The sequence below is a fragment of the Pagrus pagrus genome (assembly GCF_965226575.1).
Source record: "Pagrus pagrus genome assembly, chromosome: 3".
NCBI lineage: Eukaryota > Metazoa > Chordata > Actinopteri > Spariformes > Sparidae > Pagrus > Pagrus pagrus.
Window position 1 is genome coordinate 17,050,466 of NC_140187.1, and position 23,827 is coordinate 17,074,292.

Consider the following 23,827-nt stretch of genomic DNA (forward strand, 5'->3'; position numbering starts at 1 on the left):
TAAAAGAAATTATTTATTGGGCAGATGGTAATCGGCAATGGAGGTGTTTATGAGGTTATTTGTTTTGTTGTATGAGACTGCGACACGAGAACGCTCCCTCTTCAGGCTTCAGGCACAGATGATTATCATAGAAATGGAGGGCTGTGTTACAAACATGGTGCCCCCTACTCCCTTTTCAGCTTTCATAACCTGTAATATAACCATTTCTCTCCATTGAGCAGTTCCATCGATCTGCTGCATTGACCTGAAATTGAATCTGTTTATGTTAATATCCTGTCTTTGATGGGTTTTGTTCAAGATTTTTAGCAGTGTCAGGCTCTATAAGTACCTCTAAACACAAGGTTCAATGAGGATGGCTGTGAAGGACAAATCCTCCTCTTGCAGAATGAAGATTTGCTGTGGGCTCCATAAAAGGTCTAATGACAGTTACACTCCTCCAATCTATTAACAGATGTGTTAATTTGTATTCACATAGCACTCTGCCTCTGTGTACCCTGTTTGAGAGTGCTTAATGTTGTCAAATGATTAAGTCTTCAGGAAAAGATGAAAGGCCCTGTTTGGACAGGCTTTCAAATATTCACTTGTTCAGACTCGCTAAACTGAGTCTTTGGCACTCCATGACCGTTTACAGTGCAACAACTTTCTAAGTTGATTTATTTAACTAAACATTCATACTTCTGAACCCATCAATCATCATAAATAGTAATCAAATAATGCGTTGACACTGTCAATATCAAAGGTAACACCAATGTTGAGCATTAATGTTAATTTAGTCAGATTGCTGCCCATTTAAACTATTTGGCTTTATGTCGGCACCAGTTGGCATCCAGCTGACACGAAGAAAACTGAGTCATGGTACTTTGCATTGTTGAATAATGTAAATGACTAACAGTGTTACAAGAAACCATGTGCTTTTGCCTGATTATATGTTCTCTTTGTGCTTGTTTTCCAGAAGAAAGAATGGCTCTGCTTGAACTGCCAGACACAGAGGGCTCTGTCAGGAAGCTTGGGAGATATTCCAGCTCCCGGTCCACAGCCCGTGGGATCCCCCCGGCCACCTGCTACAGCCAATCAACAGCCACCTCAGCAGAAAGGGCCCAATCAACTCTCAGGGCCTAGGCCCACTGGTCCCCAACAACAACTGAAACCAACGGGTCCCCAAGTAAGTGGCCCTGTTTCTCCTGTGAAACAGGCTGGGCCTGCCCTTCAGGCCAAGGGCCCCAGCCAAGCTTCCCCTCAAACTAAGGGCTCTGCCCAACCTAAGGGTTCAACTCAGCCACCTTCTCAATCAAAGGGTCCAACACAACCCTCAGCTCAGAGTAAGGGACCTCAAATTAAAGGTCCTAATCAATCACAAGCTCCAAGTAAGGGCCCTGTTCAGTCTGCTAACCAAACAAAAGGCCCGAGCCAGGCCAAAGGGCCGACTCAGACAAAGGGATCTGCTCAGCCTTCTGCTCAGACTAAGGGTCCTTCTGGTGTGAAAGCGTCATCTACCCCTGGTAAAGCCGCACCCACCCATGCCAAGGCCTCTCCCAACCAATCAAAAACAGCACCCACTCAGTCTAAACCCACAGGTAACAACCAGGCCCGCAAACAGCCGCAGAGCCAGGAGAAGACTAAAGTCATGTCTAAATCTCTAAAAGAAGACGTCAAGGCCTCACCAAAGAAGGCTTTGTCAGAGACTATCACTTCACCAAAAGACATGAAGATCACTGAAGATGCACAGAAGTCAAGACACCATGAAGTGAGCTACCTGCAACTTCTTCGCCTTCACCTGTTACTCTTGATTCACCATTATGATTTTTATTTAATTTTTTAATTGTAACCATTTTTCATCATCATCATCATCATCATCATCATCATCATCATCATTTTTCATCACTCATTCCACATCACTTTTTTTCATCATCATCATATCATTATCTGTCTTTTTTTTCAATCTTCTTCTCGTAATTATAATTTTTTTATTGCTGTTATCCAAACTTTTGTTCTTTTCTTTTATTCGTTGTTCATAATAATTAGTTTAATCATTCTATCATCATCATTTTTATCATCATGTTCATTCTCAGTGCTATTAAAGTTAGTAATAGTCATAACTTCTGCTACTACTAATAATGTTAGTAATGATAGTTATTAAATAGATAAAATATGTTTTGATCACACCTTTGTTTAAATAATTTCAATGTAACTTTCTTTGTCATCATGATATCCTTATCACCTCGCTCTTCATCCTTATCATCATCATCATCATCATCACCATCGTCATCCATATCATCCTTGTCATCATTATTATTGTCTCAGTCACCATTACTCATTTTCAGCCTGTTCCCCCATTTCTACACCTGGTTTTGTATCTTTTATTTTATTTGTATCAAACGCAAGCTTTTTGTTTAATGTGACACTTCGTGATGAAATTCTAAGCATTCTGAGCATGTTTCGTTATTCTTCAACGGTTCGAAGAATGCAATGGAGAATGCGTCAAAGATGACAATCAAGCATGTAACCAAATGACATTTGTCTGTAGATGTTTGTATGTTCAATTGTCTGTTACATTCACTCTGTGTGCCAGTGTATTTATCCATCTGTGTGTACAAAACCTTGACAGGCAAACTGAACCCAAATCAATAGAATATGATCAATAGCTTAAATAACATACCAAATAAGATTATATTCACAGACAAGTCAAAATAAAATCTCTGATCAAGATTCAGATGGATTATACTGTTGTACTTTTTATATACTTAAAGAGTGAAATATTTTGACATTAAATTAGTGTGTTTTTCAGGGATGAAAAACAGATGTGTAAACTGTATGCAGTCCAATTTGTTTAACACCGAAATGTAATGGACAGTAAATATTTGGGTTGATTTTAGCCTCAAGTGTTATTATATCTGGTTGTTTGAAGAGTTTGTTCTATCCAATGTAATTATTCTCTTTTATCTTAGTATGAGACTTTTTCCAACTGCATTAGATCCAGTGCATTAATTCTACTCCCTATTATCTAGAAAAATGCTCATGAACATGTTACTGCTGATGAGTTTGATGAAATAATGTGATACAAGGTGTGAACTGAGGCTTGTAATAGAACTTGCCATGACTTAATTTAGGGGAAAAAAATATGCCATTTTTTTTATTCTGACCTATCTCTTTCTTTCTCTCTTTTTTCAGGATTACAACAAATCAAGTACACAGAGTTTAAGTGACACTGGATATTCCTCAGATGGGATCTCCAGCTCTCATGGGGAGATTACAGGCCAGATCCGGGAAGAAGGAATCAAGCTCAGTGAAAGAGGCGCTTCCATCCCCTCAGAAATCACCAAGCTAGAGAGCTCTATGAAGCCTCTGCTAGAGTCAAAGACTACTGCAGACGGAAAGCACAGGCCACATTCATTGTCTGTAGGACAGGACAGGGACTACAGTCCTGAGGATGATGCAGCACGGGAAGAATCAGAGGACGAACTCAGTTGTAAGCTTCGCCATGATTATGTGGAAGACAGCAGTGAAAGTGGTCTCTCACCATTGCCAGTAAGACAGAAGAAGTCACATAAAGAATTAACAGATGAGGAATTTATGAGGAGGCAAATTATGGAGATGAGTGCCGATGAAGAGGAGTTAGAAGAACAAGGAACCCAGAAGACTAAAAGGGGACATAAAACCAGTGGGGATTTGAGCAAAGAGAGACGGCGACTCTCTCACCATTCAAATAGTTTTGAGGATGACACCAAAGCAACAGATAAGGCAAATGAAGAGGAAGATCTTGTAATGGCTGGAGGCCTTCGGCGTTTTAAAACTATTGAGCTGAATAACACCAACAGCTACAACCGAGACATGGAGCTCAGTACTGAGCATGACCTACGAGAGCCTGAGCTAGAGATGGAGAGTCTGACTGGTTCACCTGAGGAGCGGTCCAAGGGAGAGTATTCATCCACCCTACCTGCGACCACTCCGAGCTACACCTCTGGAACATCACCCACATCTGTGTCATCCATGGAGGATGACAGTGACAGCAGCCCTAGTCGTAGGGCAAGGCTAGAGGAGGCAAAGCAGCAGAGGAAAGCTCGACATCGATCCCATGGGCCTCTGCTGCCAACCATTGAGGATTCATCTGAAGAGGATGAGCTCAGAGAAGAGGAAGAACTGCTTAGAGAACAGGAGCAGATGAGAGATCTTGAGCAACAGAGGATCCGAAGTACTGCTCGAAAAACAAAGCGGGATAAAGAGGAGCTACGGGCACAGAGACGCAGGGAAAGATCCAAAACTCCCCCCAGTAATCTCTCTCCTATTGAGGATGCATCACCAACGGAAGAGCTGAGACAAGCCGCAGAGATGGAGGAGCTTCACAGATCATCATGCTCTGAATACTCACCATCTATGGACTCGGAGGCAGAGGGCTTTGAGATGATTGGTGGGAAGCTTTACAAATCAGGAAATGAATATAACCTTCCAACCTTCACATCACTCTACTCCCCCACAGAAAAGACATCAGCAATGTCACCATCTGATAAAACACTAAAAAGTGCTGAAGAGGTCTATGAGGAGATGATGAAGAAAGCACAGCTCATGCAAAGGCAAGGACAGCAGAAAGGTCAGCCTGACAACAAACATCATCTTGAAGCAGGAACTTCCCTGACCCCTGGCTCAAGCCCAACACAGGTTACTGCACCTATGTCCTTCTCCACAACAGGGAGTGATCCAAGAATTCCAGGAATTCATGCAGCACAGCATCTATCTAAAGAAACACAAAATAGGATGATGACGCAGAGTGCCAAAATTGAAGGTGTTGTTGGAGTTGCCACAACCAAAGCCCAAGTCAGTCAAACTGCCACACCTCGACAGGCAGGTAGCACAGTGCCTGCCGGCAGCAGACCGGGCTCCCAGAGGCCAACACAGGCATCACCTGACCCTGGAGCATCCTCCCTTAGCTCCAAAGTCTTCTCCCTTTTCAAAGGTCCAAGCCCTCCAGTCTCCCCAATAACTTCTCCAACACAAAGCCCAACTCATGCGCCATCTGTAAGACCAACTGGTGGTAGTGGCAGGCAGCTGCCATCTTTGCCTGGTGGTCCTACATCGGCTGCAGCATCCCATGGAGCTCAGACACCTCAAAGGGCAGTTTCACCACGTCTTGCCAGACAACAGTCTTCTCAAGATTCACCAGTGATGGTGATAACACTAGGCTCTGATACAACAAGTCCTGCCAAGCCACTTACTGTAAATTCTTCCACTTCCCCTTTGTCATCACCAACACAGGTAACTTGTAAAACCTTGTACAGCTCCCAGCCCCATTCCACAAGTTCCCCAACATCACCACAAATGCATCCATCACAGTCTCCCAAACATTCTCCACAAATGGCTCAAAATGTTGAAAAAGTTAATGTTGGTATTAGCACGGTAACCACAACTGCATATAGTCGTGGATCTATGGAAAATATATCTCTCTGTAAAATCTCAAATATTCCAAGCACCAATGTGGTGGATCTGAGAGCCCCAGCGAGGCCAGCTCCAATTATAATAACAGACCAGGGGATGGACCTGACATCCCTTGCTTCTGACACAAGAAGATACTCTTTAGGATCAGAGCAGTCATCTGGTCGACACACAGCGGTGCAACCTCTTATTATGAACCTGAATGCACAAGAGCAACCACATGTATCTTTATCAACACCAACCACAGTTAGCATCACAGTCGCAGGTACTATGTTCATGTCCCAACCCAAGACACCAGTTGTGTATGGAGATCCTTTGCAAAACCGTGTGGATTTGGGGCAGGGTGTTGGAGCAGCTGTGTGTTTAACCCAGAATAAGCCGATGGTTACTGACCCATCTATTCCCAAAATTGATGCCTGTCTGGAGAACCTGGGTTTACAACAGCAACAACTGCAGTTACAGCAGCAGAAGCTCCTCCAGCAGCAACAGCTTCTTGAGCAGCAGCTCCAACAGCACCAACAGCAATCCTCTTTTGCTCGTTACAATTTAGCTAATCAGGTCCAGCCACTACTGATGAAAAAAGACCTCGTAGTGAGCCAGACAACCAGTGCCCAGGCTGTAGTGACTGCTAGTGCCATTCCAAAAGTGTCCCCTCTGGCTCCACCATCAGTGTCTGGGGCTCCTGCTTCTAATGCTCCCCATGAAATCTATGGTGGAGTTGCCTTAGAGCTAAAAAACAAGCCAACAGTAATGAACTTGTCCACGGGTAAGCCCCACGTTATGATGGTGCAGCTTGATGAGAGCAACACATCACAGGGTGCCACAGTGACCCAACTGGTAAAGCGAGAGGAACCTCCTCCACCTCCTCAGGTCTTGGATCTCACTGGACAGATCAAACCAGAAAATCAGGTGGCTTGTTGTGATGTTGTTTACAAATTGCCCTTTGCTGGTTCCTGTTCAGGGTCATTCACTCAAAAGCCTACAACTGTATCCTCAGATAATAATCCCACCACTGAAACCTCTCAAACAGCCCACCCTCCCCATCCACCACACTACAATGTCAGCCAACAACAACAACAACAACATCAACATCAACAACAACAACAACAACAACAACAACAACAACAACAACAGCCTCAAGCCTCACAAGGGGTGACAGAGGAACATAAACCATATCAACCACCCGCAGTCCCCTTAGGAAGAATACAGCCCTCCATGTCTGATACTAATCTGCCTTCTGCGACTGATGCTGGTCACTTTCAGAGTAATGTCCAGGGGGGTCTGGCAGTAGATCTTAGTGGCATGAGTCAAGCTTATGATGGTGGATACCTTGGCATGGGAGCACAGTACGGATCTTACACAGACTTGCGTCAACAAGGAGATTTTGCAGCCCCTTCATTACCCCTTCGCCGATATGGCTCCATGTCAAATATCAATTCAGAATATGCCTACGGTTCACGTGACCTAGCAGCATCACAGGACTCCAATCTGGCTCAGTACAGTGCAACCACTGCCAGGGAGATCAGTCGCATGTGTGCGGCTCTTAACTCAGTGGACCAGTTTGGGAGCCGATATGGAAATAACCCTGAGCTGGGGCCATATGGGGCTGGAAGAGGTGGACCTTTAGCTCGGCTAAATCTCCAGCAAAGTTTAGCATCAATAAGAGCTAACCTGCTGTATGGCCCAGATGGAAGACCAACAGCAAACGGCCAAACCCTAACGAACCTAATAAATGCTAGACAAGCAAGTTTACGCGCCTTGTACCCTGCTGCTATGAGAGGAGGTGATGGCATGATATATTCCACCATAAACACTCCCATAGCTTCTACCTTGCCAATTACCACCCAGCCTGCCTCTGTCCTGCGTCCCATGCCTAGAGGAATTTACAGACCATACCCAACAGGTGTAACTGCTGTACCATTGGCAAGCCTGACCAGGTTGCCTCAAATGACTCCAAGAATGCCTCTGTCTACACAGGGACCATATTCCTACCCTCCTCCAAACCAGTACCCTACTTCAGCCACACCATCAGGAAGTGTGCCTGATGTAAGCAGCTTACACCAGGAAACTCCCATGTACCTTGGAAAGCCTTTAACTACAGTTGCTGCGCAGTCAGCTGCAACCATTTCACCAACCCGTCCTGCAACACACTTAGGAGCGCAAAGTTTACCAGCAACTGGAATGCAAACCACAGCAGATCAACAGCCACCCCGCACTCAACTTCCTTCACAGATTGGTACATCCCTCTCTCAAGTTCAAGGCCAACCTCCAACTGTCCAGTCAGTGCAGGCTCAAATGCAGCCACAGCAGTTACCTGCTCAAACTGAACCTTTATCTTTGACTCAAACCCAACCTCAAGTGCAACCCATTAGTCAACCTCAACCATTAGCCCTGCCACAGGTCCAGCCACAAGTGACACCCCAAGGTACTGCCCTAGCACCAACGTCCAAACTTTCTCCTCCTACAGATGCCCAGAAAGGTCAGGAAGATGAGAGACTGAGTCAGCAACAAGAGCACATGCTGCAGCTAGAGCGAGAGCGTGTTGAACTAGAGAAATTACGGCAGCTGCGTCTACACGAGGAGCTTGAGAGAGATCGTATGGAGCTGCAGCGACACCGAGAAAAAGAGCAACTACTTGTTCAGCGTGAGATTCAAGAACTACATACAATCAAACAGCAAGTCCTACACCAACAGCAAGCAGAGAGGGAGACACAGCTCATAATGCAAAGAGAACAACTGGCCCAGCAGAGAATGCAGCTTGAACAAATTCAGTCTCTGCAGCAGCAGCTCCAGCAACAGTTGGAGGAACAGAAAAGACAAAAGACAGCAGCAGTGGAAGCAGCAGCAGCTGTTGCAGCAGCAGAAGCAGCCGCTGCATCAGCAGCTGCGGCAGCAGCAGCAACATCTGCCCAGGGTACTTTACAAGGAGTAGTTGTTGGAGGAGGGCCCACGCAAGGGTTCATTATTTGTGACCAGAGTGGTAGAGTTATTCAACAAGATGGACAGAGTGTTCAATTTTGGCAGGATGGGCAAGTGGTCCAAGCCGTGGTGTCTGCTCGACCTATTCATAGTTCCGCCTCTGAAATGTCTTTGAGAAGCAGTGACAAAGAATCCAAGATTATGAAAAAGCAGAATTCCATGCCTCGGCTGAGGGATGGCTCAGAAGAGGACTCTGTGAAAAGGATTACAGACAGCTGTGTGCAAACAGACGATGAAGATGGAGAGGACAGATTCATGAACAGGCGTAGGAGAACAAGACGTATTGCAGACTGCAGTGTGCAGACTGATGAAGAGGACCAGGGAGAATGGGACCAGCAGCCAGTAAGGCGCAGGCGATCACGTGCATCCAAGCACTCTGAATCCAGTGGTGAAGCTAAATCAGATGGGTCATCTAAAGTGGCCTCCTCAAGTATAGCTAGTCAGACCACAAATGATTCATCATGCCAAACAGAGCCTGACCAACTGGGCAGGATTTCTCCTGCAATCCACATTACCATGGCAGAGACCTCAAAGGTTGACCTATTACATTACATAGCAGCCCCTGAAAGGACCCACAAAGGAGAGAGTCTGGCCTGCCAGACAGAACCAGAGTCTCAGTCACAGGGTGTGGTCGTCCCTCAGCTGAGTGTCCCTACAACGATCAGTCCGTACTCCACAAGTCTTCATATAGTAGGTGCGAACACATCTGACCCAACCTCTCCTAGACTCCAAGGAGTTGCTAAGTTTGAGAGGAGGAAACCAGATCCCCTTGAAATTGGCTACCAGCAACAAAATGAGTCTCCATCCCGCCAGCCCCCCAAATCTCCCCAGGTGTTATACTCCCCTGTCTCTCCATTGTCTCCTCATCGCATGCTGGAGACAACATTTGCCTCCCAGGAGAAACTCAACAAGGCCCATGTTACACCCCAGCAGAAGGCCTTTACTGCTGAATCACCCCAACGCCACCAGACCCTACCAAGACCCATAAAAAGTGTGCAGCGCTCCATGTCCGATCCGAAGCCTCTCAGCCCCACATCAGAGGACCCTGCCAAGAACAGGTTCTCCCCATATCATCAGCAAGCCTTGTCCAACAGTCAGGTACGAAACCATTGCTTTTTCTTTAAACTCAACTTATCAGTTATTGGATTTCATGAAGGCTTACCAAAAATATTAATTAGTAGAATATTAAAAAAATAGATTTTAGGGGAAGTATTCAGAAGAAATATCTATTTTTAGAAATGCAAGATCCCAGCAAAATCTGGAGCAGTTTCTTCAAAGAAAGCTACAGTGCATAAATCAGTATAATGCCTTAGGTCCCCCACAGAGATGTGAGTCTTTTTTATGAAATACAACATGCAGCATGTTTCTGCTGCCGATATACAGTATATACTCATTTCAAGTTTGCCATACATATTTATTTGCATGGGATAATATGCTATATGTTTTTGTTGGAGTATTAATTAATGCATCATAAATTTGTAGTATATTTGGAGTATTAAACGTCTGACATTATACAAGATACATAAAAATTTGTCACATCTTTTACACAAACTAATGTTTCATATTTCATATTTCATTAAATGTTTCAAGTGCTACCGGTGCCAACACCCATACAATTTTTTAATTCATTTCACATTTTAAAATGCCAATCAGCATATAGAGAAACAAAAAAAGCTTCATTTTAATTAAGGCAAGTGTTTGTCGATTCATGTCTCAGAATCAAAAACACAATTTAAAATAGATATATGTGTATTCAGAATATGCTTTGTGTGGATATAGTTGATCACACAGGATCTGGCATCGAGTAGGTGACAGAATGTTCTCATGAGAGCAGCTGGCCATGCCAGAAAAGCTTTTTCCCATCATCCTTTTCTGCTATATCTCCTCCCTTATCTTTCCCCTTTCTACTCTTTTAGTCTGTTTTCCTCTCTCTCTCTCTCTCTCTCTCCCTCTCTCTCGCTTTCTGTCATGTCTTCTATATCTGGCAAACCCTTAAGACTTGCCAAGGGGACATACAATGTGGTGGTGCTTTGCTGTCTTCCTGATTGTTAGCAGCTGGTCAAAGTAAATTAACATTGCTCTGCACTTAGACCAAAATTAGTCTGAGAAGCAAACATAGAAATCAGATTCCAGGCGTTTTACACATTTCTACCTCTAATCTAAAGTGTTAGTGTTTCATACACGGTTCTCTTGTGGATACTTAAAAAAAATCACCATGGATCTACCCAGCACAACTATTTTGTAAGTACTAGACCAGCATAGATGTCTTTTTTTATAGTAGTGTTTGACTGTTCTTACTTGCATGTCATATGTAAATATTTTGAGCAATGTGGAAAAAGGCCAGAAACTGTGGATATTTGATCAAAGGAGTAAAGGGAAAATTTACATATTTCTGAAAAATACATGAAATCAAAAGACACAACTGCTTCATTATAGTTGTCTTCTGGTGATTTGTAAAGAATGTTTTAGCATTTCATGCTTATGCTTACATTTACCAAGCTATTCAAACTCACATTATTTGTTCAGAATTTTGTTTAATTAAAAAGAAAATTATGACAATGGATCTCATATTTAGCTAATTAGACATACATTTAAAAAACACAAATGTTGCTTATTGGTACAGGTATAGACATATTTAATACTTGATTCATTGCAAGTACTAATCTTATGTTACTTGTTTAGTACACCAAGTAACATGGTAAAATTGTAGACCTAAGTTGAGCCCCTTTGCAATATTACCATGTAATTAAGGGACTCTGCGTTACACTGACTGCCACCTCTCAACATTTTACTTAACACTATTAATCAGGCATAAAAGGAAGAATGTCACTTAGTGTCTGGCTTCAGTGAAACAACATTTTAATCAATATGATGAAATCAAACTGTGTTAATTAAACTCCTGATGAAGTCATCGCTCTCATACTACATAAGTTAATTAACTTCAAGTAGCCTGACAACATATCAGGCTGCATCACTCCTGACTTAGGTCTAGGGATGAAGAAATGTACAGACCCTCTGTGAGTACCCACTGTACAGTAATGAGTCTAATTTACATAAACACATTCTGTTTATAGCTCAGTGTTTGCTGATGTGTCTCTGCCTCTCCTAGCAGATGGCCTCCCTGCAGCAGCAGCAGAACTCTCTGATGAGGAAAGTAAAGAGGACTCTTCCCAGCCCCCCTCCAGAGGAGTCTCCACTCCCCATTGTTACTCCAGCACAAATGTACAGCTCTCCTGGCATGCCCCAGAGGGTCCTACCCAGACCTGCTCAGGGTGTCACCAAGGCCGGCCTGCTGAGTGAACTAAAGGCTGTGGAACAAGAGTCTTCGAAACTCCGTAAGCAGCAGGCTGAATTGGAGGAAGAGGAGAAAGAGATTGACGCCAAGCTACGTTACTTGGAGCTCGGGATCACCCAACGTAAGGAGACCATGGTGAAGGAGAGAGAGAGGAGAGAGCTGGCTTACCTGAGATGTATGGGTGACGCTCGGGACTACATGTCAGACAGTGAGCTCAATAACCTCAGGCTGGCAGCCGCAACAGGAACCTTTGATGCTAACGGTCTTCTGACAAGGCCCAGCACTGCGCCATTGAGTCAGTTTACTAATGACCTCAATGCAACCTCACAGTATCCTTCAACTTCATCTTATATGTCTTATCCATATCCTCAAAGTCAACCATCAACACAGCAGCAGGGCTCTGCTTACCAGCAGATAGGTTTCCAACCTCCTCAGTACCCTTCATCCTCTGCACCCCAGCCAGGAACATTCCAGCCCCATCCTCCACCAGGCCCAGGCTACCAAAACCAGGGAACCTATTCCTCCCGCATGTATGGCCAGTCCTCTTACCAGACAGATCTTGGCATGCAGCAGCATGGTCACCAGGGTTTCCATCCACCTGGTCAGCCTATGCCAGGCCAGAGTCTTCCTTACCCCAGCCACAGCTCCTACCAGCCTGGTCTCTCTTACCAGCCCCAGGCAGAGATCCTTACAGTCCATCAAAGACCTCGGCAAACATCCTTAGCTGACCTTGAGCAAAAACTACCCACCAACTATGAGGTCATCAGCAACCCAGCAGTGTCAGTGGCCACATCGGCTCCAGATACCAACTTTGGCTCAGTCTACAGCAACGCGTATGGACAATACCGTCCCCCTGAGCCTGGCCTGACGCATGGTGTGGAGAGCCCCACCTCTGCTTATGCTTCAGATGGACTCTACACCTCTAACCTTGAGCAGAATATTCCTCGGAATTACGTCATGATTGAAGACATCAGTGAATTGACTAAAGAAAACGCTGGCCAAGCCACTGATGCTCTTGGCCATCCTGTAGGAGGGCGGTATCGCACTGAGAATGGCCCTGCACGTGGCAGTGCTTATGGTAGGCCTGAAGATGAGCCTGTGGATGCTTATGGCAGACCTACAGGCACAACGGGTTACAGTACAGTGGACAGTCGTACCAGCACCACAGTAAGTGGTGGCTCTTCGTATTATTATGATGATTATAAACACTCATCACGGAGCAACTCCAGTAGCCACAAACTCACGCCCAAGAATCTCGCCCCTGCAGTCGTCTCCTCTAAACGTAGTAAGCACAGGAAGCAGGGGATGGAGCAGAAGATTTCTAAATTCTCCCCTATTGAGGAGGCACGGGATGTGGAGTCTGACCTTGCCTCTTATACGATGACGACATCAACAGGAGGCAGCTGTACAGTTGTGTCCAGGTCCAAGAAACATCAGGATGATGTCACCTACGGGATGAAGAAAAATGCGTATGATCAGCAGAAATATTATGGCACCAGTCGCGAGGGTCTTGAGGAGGAGGACCGCATGTACAGCTCTGGGAGGTCAAGGTCAACTGGATATGGTATGGACAAGATTTCTTCTAGAGACGCCACAGGCCACAGAAGTAAATCCTATGAGAGGGATGCCATGGAGCGGTCTCAGAGAAGCAGCCGCAGTGGAAGGCCTCCCATGCGCAACCAGAATTCAGAAGAGGAGAGCCCGCTCAGTCCTGTCGGGAAGCCTGTAGGCATGGGAAGAGGCACTGGAATAGCAGACGCCCATGATGTGAGGAACCAGTACGGCTCCAGCCATTCGTTGCCAGATGTGCAGGATCATCACAAGAAGGACCTGCCCAGGAGTCATGTCTATAAACCAGATGACCCTTACCTCGTAGATGACATGCACTGTGCTGTTTCTGACAGTGAAGGTAACTGGTGCTGAATAATTTGTGCTGCCTGACATTCGTTCCTGTGTGGTGGAAAGGGACTGCATGCGAAGTGTGGAATTTTGAGAAGAACGCTATTACTTCGCTTGTCTTGTCTTTTTTTTTAATGGATTGTTCCATGTGATAAGCCAAAAATGCCTGTTTTATATATTTGTTTTGCACGCATCATTTTTTAGTGTGTGGTGATGTCTGTTTTTTAAGTTGTTTTGTTCTGTTGGATTCCTCAAAAAATTTGCATGGCTCTGGGATGTGGAGCATTTTTTCCCCAGTTATTTTGCATGGCTTCAATCTGCATGCTACTCCTCTCGGCACATAAAACAATTGACTGATAATTTTTGTTTTGGTTTCAAAAAGCCTATCATTTGGGCCAAGAGGAGACTGATTGGTTTGAGAAGCCACGGGAGGCCCGTTCTGATCGCTCAAGACATCATGGTGGTCACTCATCCACAGGTAGGCGTAGTAAACACACCTACCATGATTATGACGAACCTCCAGAGGAATACTCTGCCCAGGATGAATACAACCAACAACGCCACCCCTCCTCCACAACAACATCACGAGACCACCGTCACCACACTGTCAGCAGCTCTGGCAGACACAGCTCTTCTCGCCACTCCTCAGAGGATCCAAGGTCCTCCCGCTCCTCCAGGACACACCCCAAAGACCCAAATGCCCGCACTGATGGCAGAAACTCCACACCTGCACAAAGACGGAGTGGTCCAGATTCCCGTTCCGCCCAGGCAAGCCCCCGGAACTCAGGCGAATTCTCTCGAGACCCAGCTTCTGGTCATCACCACGGCACTGGAGGACGGAGCCAGAGACCCCAAGGAGAACGCACAACCTCCAGAAGGCAGGACCCCTCTGCAGCAGGGCCTAAACCACAGCAGCAGCAGCAGCAGTCCCCTCAGAGCCATGCTGGGCAGCAGCGGTCAGGTGGTCAGGGCCAGTCTGGGAGACATCCAGCTGAACCACTTGATGGCACCCAGCAGGCCCAGCAGCAACATCAACAGGGTCCACAACAACAACAGCAGCAGCAGCAGCAGCAGCAGCCGCATCAGCAGCCGCAGCAGCAGCAGCAGCAACAACCTCTGCAGCACAGCCAGACCCCTCAGAGCAGCCAGCCTACAACAACCACCGCAGGAGCAGGACCAGCACAGCAGCAGCCCAAATCTGGCCAAGCCCCAGCACAGGGACGCCAGCCAGGAGGAGGGTCTGCAGCAGGGCAGCCAGCCACCACAGCTGTGAGTAGACCTAAGCCTGGTTTTACTTTTCCTACATTAATTGATCCTACTTTATATATTTCTTGAGGACGTGCTACTTGAAAATCCTAAATTTGCCACTTTTGTCATTGAAATATTGCTGAGAGGTTTATTATGATGACAGATAATAGTTCTCGACATAAAATACCATAATTTTGATGTCTTGGTAAACATTACAGGAAAACGTTCACCCAAAACAGAAAATTCAGTCCTACTCACCCCAATGCTGATGCAAAATTGGGTTAGATTATATATTTTATATATATATATATATATATATATATATATATATATACATATGTATGTATTATATTTTTTTTTGTGATATTACATTTAGAATTGTCTAAAATAATAGTATAGTAATAGTAATAGTATATAGTCGCAAAATATAGTGCCCTTACTCTGTATTTGTCTCTGTTTGATTAACAATAGGCAAAAATGGATGCTCCACCTGCAGCAGCAGCCCCAGGAATGAAAACTACAACAGCAGTCCCAGCAGCACCACAGCCTACTAAAATAGCTACACCGCCTCTAACAGGCATCGGTGAGTCTCAGTACTACCATTACCATAACCCACACAATGACCACAGGTAAATGACAGTATATGGGATAGTGATGTTGTTTGTCGTTTGAAGGCTCCAAGGCCGCCCCTGTTGGGATCGGTAGCAAACCTGGAGGTATAGGCAGTGCTGCAGCAGGACAGCCACCTGCTGAAGGGGACAATGTTCTCACCAAAATCCTGCAAGGAGGGGCAGCAGAGCAGGCGGGGAAACTGGGAGATGGTACGGTCATGAATAAATAAATGTTTAAGAAACTGAAATACAGCTTCTCTTCAGTGTATTTTAAAGTAGAGTCTATTTTTACAGCATAAATTAAGACACTGGGATTCCTTAGAAGGGTATTTCACAGTTCTTCTATTTGTCTCCTCTTTGTCATTCCTGCAGCTTTGTCTGGCCTCGGGAAGAAGTTCACTTCATTTTGGTGAACTGAAGAGAGGAGGGTAAGTAATTATTTATTATTAGGCATTATTAGGGAGTCAAAATGTTTTAGTGAAACTTTCAATTTAGAAGAATGAATTGATTTTCAGAAAGGGAGACAACAGATGGCAGCCTGCTTATCAACAAAAATTATGAATTTGTCTCCTCTTTGTTTGAGAATTGGTAGTGTCCGTGGTTATCGCTTCACTTGTTTATTTTGACTCAACTGTTCTCTTTTTTCCAGGGTATGCAGAGCTGAAATGAGATGGATTGGTAGCTCTGTACTTGAAAAACCTATGAAACTGCATTAAATACATTTCACATGACAGAGGAAGAAGAGGAAGTGAGATCCTGAGGGCATCAGTGAGTATCTCTTTAACTCTTCTTTATCCCGTGAGAAATGGATAATTTTTTTGGACGTGTTTAATTTTGGTGGGGGGATCATTGTCTTTTTGATGAACACTGTGTCACCTGCTCCACTAGGCGAGTGAAAACCATGTCATTTTAGAAAACAATTTCAAAGTGTAATAATGTGTTTATTCACTTTTGTGACACTTGCATCATGTAAAACAAAAGCAATAATGTGGTAACTTGTTAAACTGCTGATTGTTGGTGAAACCTTGTTAGTTTTTGTTTTATTCAGTACTACAAGACCCCAGGCTGTGAAAACATAGAATGCTGTCACACTTTTGATTAACGGATTAAGTGATTTATCAGCTGGATATTTACATGAATTAGCATAGTCCGTGGCTGCATAATGAGAAGACTCAAGTGAAAGTGATGACTGATTAAATCCTGTGATTGTATATTCGGACTGATCCGCTGCACCTTTCCCTTACCCCAAATTACTGAACAGAGCTGGAATCAAAGGATGCCTTGTCAGCACTGAATTCCCCAGACATGGGCACACGATTGAAGTGAATTAAAAAAGGCTGATGCTTCGTCAGCATGGTGTTACAAGACACGAGCAGAGGACTGAAGAGGCCTGTAAGTAAGTGGATGCCTTCAGAGAACTACAGTCCCAGAATGCTGATTGTGGAAACGTCTGATGCCTCATCAGACCAATGGTAGGTGACTAAAGTAGCTCCACACACGCATTTATGTATGTATGGGTGTGTGTGTGCTCTTATGTATGTACACTGATCTTGAGTCATCCACACAAACGCCAGTGTGTCCCTCTGGCAGGACAATGCACCCTACCACACCAAAAACAACTGCTCCGGAATAGACCATATTTACACAGTGGCCATTTTCCTCTGACATCATGCTTAAGGTGTGAAGCTCAAATCCTGGGATGATGTTTTGCTCCTCTGTTCCAGATTGCAAGTCATATAAATGTAGGGAATCTGGTGAATCTGGTGAATCTGGTTATCGTTTCACAGCTTCAGAATAGATCAACAACTGAAAAGATTAGCTAACGTTAGCATTCAACCATATCCGGTATGATATCCGGTATTTATTTAAGCCTCACTTCGAGGCTTAAATAAATCTTTCCAAGATGTGTGTTATTATTTACCTTTACATTTACCATATTTTCACACGTGTTCATTTGTTGGTTGGTTTGTCAGCAGGGTTACACAACAACTACTGAACAGATTTCCACGAAACTTGGATGGATGATGAGTTTTTCAGCCCAGAATAGACCCCATTCACTTTTGGTGTTGATTGGGAGAAAGAGATGGATTCAGGAATTGTTTCTTACCTCCTTAAACATTGTGAGATATTTTCGTTATTTTCTTAGGGAATAATGCAGGGATCTTGTTGAAAAAAATCTGGCATATTTAGGTGGCTGTTACATGCGAGTGAGCACAAAGGGGGCCATGGCGGATGTATCCGTTCTAGTGTAGAATTAGTTTGCGCCTTTCCGATCAGAATGCAGATTTTCACTACCCATCGTCTTTTCAGTTGCTGATCTATCAGGAAGCTGTGAAACGATAACCATTTGTCAGATTCCCTACATCTATAGACCTTGCAACCTGGAACACAGCAATAAAACATTTGAGCTTCCCACTCTGGCCATGATATCAGAGGAAAGTGGCTACAGTGAGTACAAGTTGTTGACCTGGCCTTTAAATTCCACGTATCCCGGTCTCATTGAGCATCCGTGTGACATGCTGGAACCAGTCTGATCCACAGAGGCCTAGCTGTGGATCAGGCTTTGCTCTGACCCGTTGAGGCATGGACACAGGACCTCTGGGGGCGTCCTGTAGTGTCTGGTAACAGGACTTAGACGGCTCCTTTAATTGTGTCCCAACGGATGCTCAATCATATTGGGATCTGGGGAATTTGGAGGCCAGGTTGAAACCTTGAGCTCTTTTTTGAGTTCCTTGGGCAGTTGCTGTGAGGAAGGGAGGGGTGGTTACACTTGGCCTGCAATTTGGGTTGGGGGTGTGTGTAAAGTGGCATCCACATAAATGAAGAAAAAAGGTATCCTAGCAGAACATTGCATTATAACAAGAGGATCATTGTTATTCACTGCACTTTTTCTAGAAATGTCCTTATAATGTTGAGGCTGATCAGTGTTTGTTTGCTGAATTTGGTTTTGTTGTCGGTTTTCCTTTTGTTTTTTTGTGTTTTTTTTTGCTTTAGTGTTAAATTTAACCGGTTCGCTGCTGTGTTAGGTCAGGTAATTAAAGTCACACCCTGCTTGAACTTTCTGCTGCAGAGGTGAGAGGCCAAAGCCAAGAACAAGGGAGGTCAGCACTGGTACAGTTTACCTTCTGACTCCACAATCGTCAAATAATCTGGGCCAAGCACACAGGGCTATAATTAGCCTGAGAAGGCTAACTGTGGCTTTGCTTTAATGTCACACACGCAACGACACACAGGGACAAGAACTCATGCAGGCACACAGATTCATGACTCATGGTAAGCATCACTCATTACATGGTAGAATGAGCTAACGAAAACTAATTCTGCTCAATGGAGCAGAAGTGCAGAAGTGCAAATAAAGTAGATTTCAATGCACTTTATTTAGCGGCTGTCAAAACACATGCTGTGACTTGGGCAGGATAAAGTTGTGGTTCATTTGAATGACTGTCCTTCATTCAGCTGTTACGCTGTCTGTGTTGACACTCAGATTAATATCAGGAGTCATCTGTGTGTCTGTGGGTAGTGGGGGAATGTGGAGATAAACCCGACTCAGGGCTTCTTTGAGCAGCAGGCCAGTCAGCTCAGCCCATTGGATTAATGCTGGTGTCGGCAGCAGGGCTTTGATTGGCTGGAGAATCACAAGAAGCAAGAGAGGGAGAGTGGGCTAGCAGAGCTGCAACATAAACATTGCAGAAGGTATCAGCTGTGTAATGGCCTTTGCAAAACATTCGGAATTTTTCGAGGGCTGGATTAATACATATTTTTATACCTTGTTTTATTTACTTTATTTATATTGGTTTAGTCTTTATTGCAGTATTCATTTTGTATATGCAACTGTGATATTGTGCATTTACAATGAATTATTTCCTACTAACATTTGCATCTTCACTGTCTTTATTTCAGGATGACATCAACGTTCAATGATGAGGATGTGGTGAAGCGGAGGAGAGAGGGGGAGGGGGGACGCGAGTCCTGCTTCCCCTCCTCTCCTATAAAAGCCTCCTGGGATCCGTGTGACAGTAAAAGGCCCACTAACTGAGGCACCTGGATATCATGGGAGAAATTCAGCGTGTTTGCATGCCTCAACCACTCAATAAAGGAAGCCCCACAGCGCCCTCTATGGGAGTTTCAGTGATGTTTCACACCACTCGTGTCTGAGGACTACACATCTGGCAAGGATATTTGATTCTACATTGATGTCTTTAGAGTCTTTTCATGCAAAATACACAAAAACAGAAGAAAGAAGAAGTCAGATTTTCATAGGTTTTTCTGGTACCAAAGATACCGGTCTTAGCCCACAATGACACCACATATCTGGAGTAGACGAGGTGTATCACGGCAATGACAACCAACCTGACAACTCCACCACAATCCTCGAATGCTTGGTTTCTCTGATCTCTACAGTACATTCCAGTATAGGGAATTTGACCCTTTCTTTGAATGTGTTTTTATTTCTCCTCTTTTTGTTTTGATGTCTACAGAATGCATTGTGTAAACGTGGACATGAGAATGCACGCACAACTATGTCAAAAAACTGAAAAAAAAAGAAGCCCATATCAAATACTTTTTCACCACCTATGAGATGCCACTAGTCATTAGCTGTAGGTTTTTAGGGAAGGGAATAACTACCGGTGTGCCCACAAAGTGTGAGATTCACACAGATGAGAGGACCAAATGAAAGAGTGGCCACGGCTCTTTATCAGCCATCGCAAAGCCATTGTTATAGTCAGCCCCAGAGCTGACTGTAACGCTCTGGGGCTGACTATAAAAAGGATAAAGTCCCTAGTGGGGTTTTATCCTTTTTATTGATTTGTCTCATCTTTTAGTTTCTTTTCATTTTTGCCTGATATTCACTGAATGGAAGAGCCTTATTCAGTACATGTTTTTACTTGTATACCTCACATGTTTTAAAATGTCCATGTCATCATGCATTTCTTTTTACACAACTGTATACTATTGTATGTACATAAAACAAATCAGAGATCTAATTATGTAAATTTGTCATCTGTGTATTTATGGAATCACTCTCCGGTGACTTTCTTTTTTTTGTTGTTCTGTGTTTTTCTTTGGTAAAACTTTATATTTTTCACTTTTTATTTGTTTGAATCTGTTTTCTTGCATCAAATAATTTGCTTGTTGATTTTTAAAAGCAATAGCATGCAGAAAATGGTATATAGCACAATCGTATAAATGTTGTTTAAATTAGTGATGGGAAATATCAAACACATCTGTCGATAAATAGCCGTAATACAATTTGTCAGAGGGTTTACAACCACAGTACCGCGTCCAGACGTGCATGTGTAGTGCAGATGCACATTAGCATGCAGACAGGTACAAACACATTCACACAGACACACTCTCTCTCTCTATCTCTTGCAAACACACACACACACACACACTTCACACATTATACACTTTGCATCCTAGTTACACGTCAGAGCCAAGGTTAATTGTGTTCTCCACTGAATAGACCTGTTAACCTCCTGCTGATTAATGAGGTTACTAATTCACCTACAAGATGATCTCACTAACAAGCTGGGCCCACTGCCTCTATTTGTGCAAAGACACACTCACACACACACACACACACACACACACATACAGATATAGGAGAGGATGAAAGCAATTATCAATTCAAACGTTCTATGCAATGACTGATTTTGAACCTGGAAGTGATTCAGCCTAAAACAGTTTATTATCATCACTGTATTCACAAGAAAACAACAAAATTATGAACTAAAAGAGTAAAAAAAAAAAAAAAAAAGGTCATGAAAATGTTTTTACTTAGCAACTTGTCTGTATGAATTTGAATATTGAATATTGATCTAGAATTGTTTTTATTTTCGTGGCATGTTTTGACCCCTCACTACCCCCTCTGTCGGGGGACTTGTTGCCAAAGGGTAAACTGTGTAGACTGTCAGTTTTGAATGTCCACCATCATGTTGCTTTGAAGCATGGGTTTGCTTGGCTTTGTCTGGCTGTTTGTAAGCCCTCATTCAGTTTTCCGTGCGTTTTTTGGCTGACCTGGGCTCCTCAGTGTTTGGCTTGCAGTGACTGTCCGTGCTGCTATAAACCTGTGATACAGATGGTCAGCACTTCTCATTAATACTTGTCAGTGTACATATTGGGTGTCAGTATAACCTGTGGGGTGAATGGAATGCTTCTATCGGATATTTCATTGTTGATTAAACCACTCAGCAGCCAAGCCATTGGACAGGTGCATGATTAGATCTTATATTCTTGGAATTAAAAAAGGTAAGGCATGATTTCACCAAGGTTTGCCTAACGAACCTTGACTTTCACAGGCCAACGTAGAGAATATTGATGAGTAAAAATGTTCAGCCAGTCATTCACAAATCAGGGCATGTCATTTTGAAAGCACAAGCCTGACTGGTAGCACTCGCTGATCGATGAGGTGCAGAAATGTGGAGGTTGCGTAAGTGCCTCCAACAGAACAGCGTAAGATCTGTATCAAAATAAGAGGCGGAGACGCTAGCTGGTCGATATGAGGTGCATGAGACAAAACAGCCTTCGGTGCAGCCGTCCGATTGACAGAAAAGCAGACAGACACACATTCTTATTGTAAATACAAAGTCATTCTTCTGTACAGCTTTTGAGTTTTGAGTACGGCTGTCATGTGCATCCCCATGCCGTATTTGCTGCCAACTTTTGTGTATAAAAAGAATATTTATTACCACAATAATGAGGATGATGATGAAACTAATGATGATGATTATTCTAATTATTGCATAAGCATAGTGTATGTGGCTGACTTGTATTGACTGTTTACAACAGTGGAACAAAACTCGTATTCAGAAACATATCCAGTCTGTGTATAGTTTCTATACATATCGTGCTTGTAAAACAAGAAGAAAAAACCTCCAACAAACAACTGCAGAGTAGAATGTCTTGTCAGACTATCAGGAGGTCTTCAGTTTGATGGATGTGATCTGTGAGGTGATGAGGGTAAAGGGAAGGGAAGGGAAAAAAATGAATCAAAAAATCTGGAAAATGTCATTCACTGTTGTAAGTGCAATGGGCAAAACGTCAGTCGTGTATCCATTGTGAAACCTTGTGTTCTATTCAGTGTATTCCTGTAAACAGATAGAGTAAATTTTGGTGCATCATGTCAAGTAATGTGATTAATGAAAATATTGACCCTGCAATTTCCAAACAGAGAGAAGAATAAAAAGAAAAGGAATATATCGTGTTTACTGTCTTCAGTCTGTGTGTTTGTATGTATGTATGTGTCACCTGTTTTCTTGCAGTGCTGACGGAGACGCTTGGTAAGCTGTGTAGTAGCTCTGCTGCAGACAGAGGGGAGATCAACAATAAGACCGAGAAGGCAACGCCACTGTTCAGATAAGACCAGGCTTTACGCGCTGAAGCAGCGATGACTTATCCCAGTTTGGGTGGCACAGTAGAGGCAGGAGCAGCGAGAGAAGAAGTGTTTGCCAAAGGGAGAGAAGGAGGTGTGAGTGCGTTTGAATCTGCATGTGTGTATCAGGAAAAGAGCGAGATTTTGAACAGTTGTATTTTTGCTAAATTCTCCAGGCATTTTTAGAATTATTGTCCTGGTGGGTACAGTGTGGTGTGATCTTATAATATGTACTAATGTTATTAACTTTGTTTCAATTTTCTCATGCTTTTATGCCATTATAATTCTCCAGAGCCCAATGTGGCATCTTCAAATTCTTTATTTTATAGTTTAGTATCATTTACAACAAAGAGAAGGAGCCAACTGTCACATTACAAAGGCTAGAGTTTGTTGTGAATTGTGAAAGTATGTAGGTTTGAACTCTCAAGCTTTTTTGTACTTCACACAACTTCTCTAATGTTTCATTAGAGTACAGTACAAGCGAGAGCAACGCCATTAATTAAAAGAGGGCTTCACATGCTCCTCTGTTATAAAACAAGGTGTCAAAATCAATGCAGGTCAACAGAGATACTGTGTGTCGGGGCCCTTTATGCTAGTAGCAGCTAATGTAGCCCTGAGCTGCCAGCCTCACACAGAGATGAGTATCTACAAAGCTAGGTTTTTAGAGAAGGGACTACAAAGTTCTGGTAAGATCACTTTTGTGTGACTCCTCACTCCCAGATTTTTATTTTTTTTATTTTATTTTTTTTTTTCATTTTTGCCCCTCCCAGTGCTGACTCAAGTGGCATCACTCGAGGTCATTTATCAGATTTAATGCAGCTTCCTGTGCTCCCCTGCCTGGAAGTGTGACTCATGGTCCCTCTTAATGGCAGCAGGGTTTTCACCCCACATTCAAGTGTCGCCATTTGAGAACACGCATAAAACATCTTCCTGTTAGATGTCAGATGACACATTTCTATGTCCCAGTTCATTTGACGCATGCTGAGACCTTTACTT

The 23,827-nt window shown here is 43.7% G+C and overlaps 1 protein-coding gene across 2 annotated transcripts in view; it reads left to right on the forward strand.

Moving 5' to 3' along the window:
• Window positions 1-22,658, forward strand: part of bsnb (bassoon (presynaptic cytomatrix protein) b) — a 74,647-nt gene extending 51,989 nt beyond the window's left edge. Inside the window, exons 4-13 of one of the 2 annotated variants that reach the window (XM_084349434.1) lie at window positions 953-1,744; window positions 3,169-9,501; window positions 11,513-13,607; window positions 13,980-14,866; window positions 15,317-15,428; window positions 15,520-15,666; window positions 15,829-15,884; window positions 16,106-16,224; window positions 16,718-16,928; window positions 19,357-22,658. In XM_084349434.1, the coding sequence (XP_084205560.1) occupies window positions 953-1,744; window positions 3,169-9,501; window positions 11,513-13,607; window positions 13,980-14,866; window positions 15,317-15,428; window positions 15,520-15,666; window positions 15,829-15,869 (10,407 nt within the window). In that variant the 3' untranslated portion in view covers window positions 15,870-15,884; window positions 16,106-16,224; window positions 16,718-16,928; window positions 19,357-22,658. The remainder of the gene's footprint in view (window positions 1-952; window positions 1,745-3,168; window positions 9,502-11,512; window positions 13,608-13,979; window positions 14,867-15,316; window positions 15,429-15,519; window positions 15,667-15,828; window positions 15,885-16,105; window positions 16,225-16,717; window positions 16,929-19,356) is intronic. The other variant, XM_084349435.1, reaches the window with a different exon arrangement.
• Window positions 22,659-23,827: the final 1,169 nt, after the last annotated feature.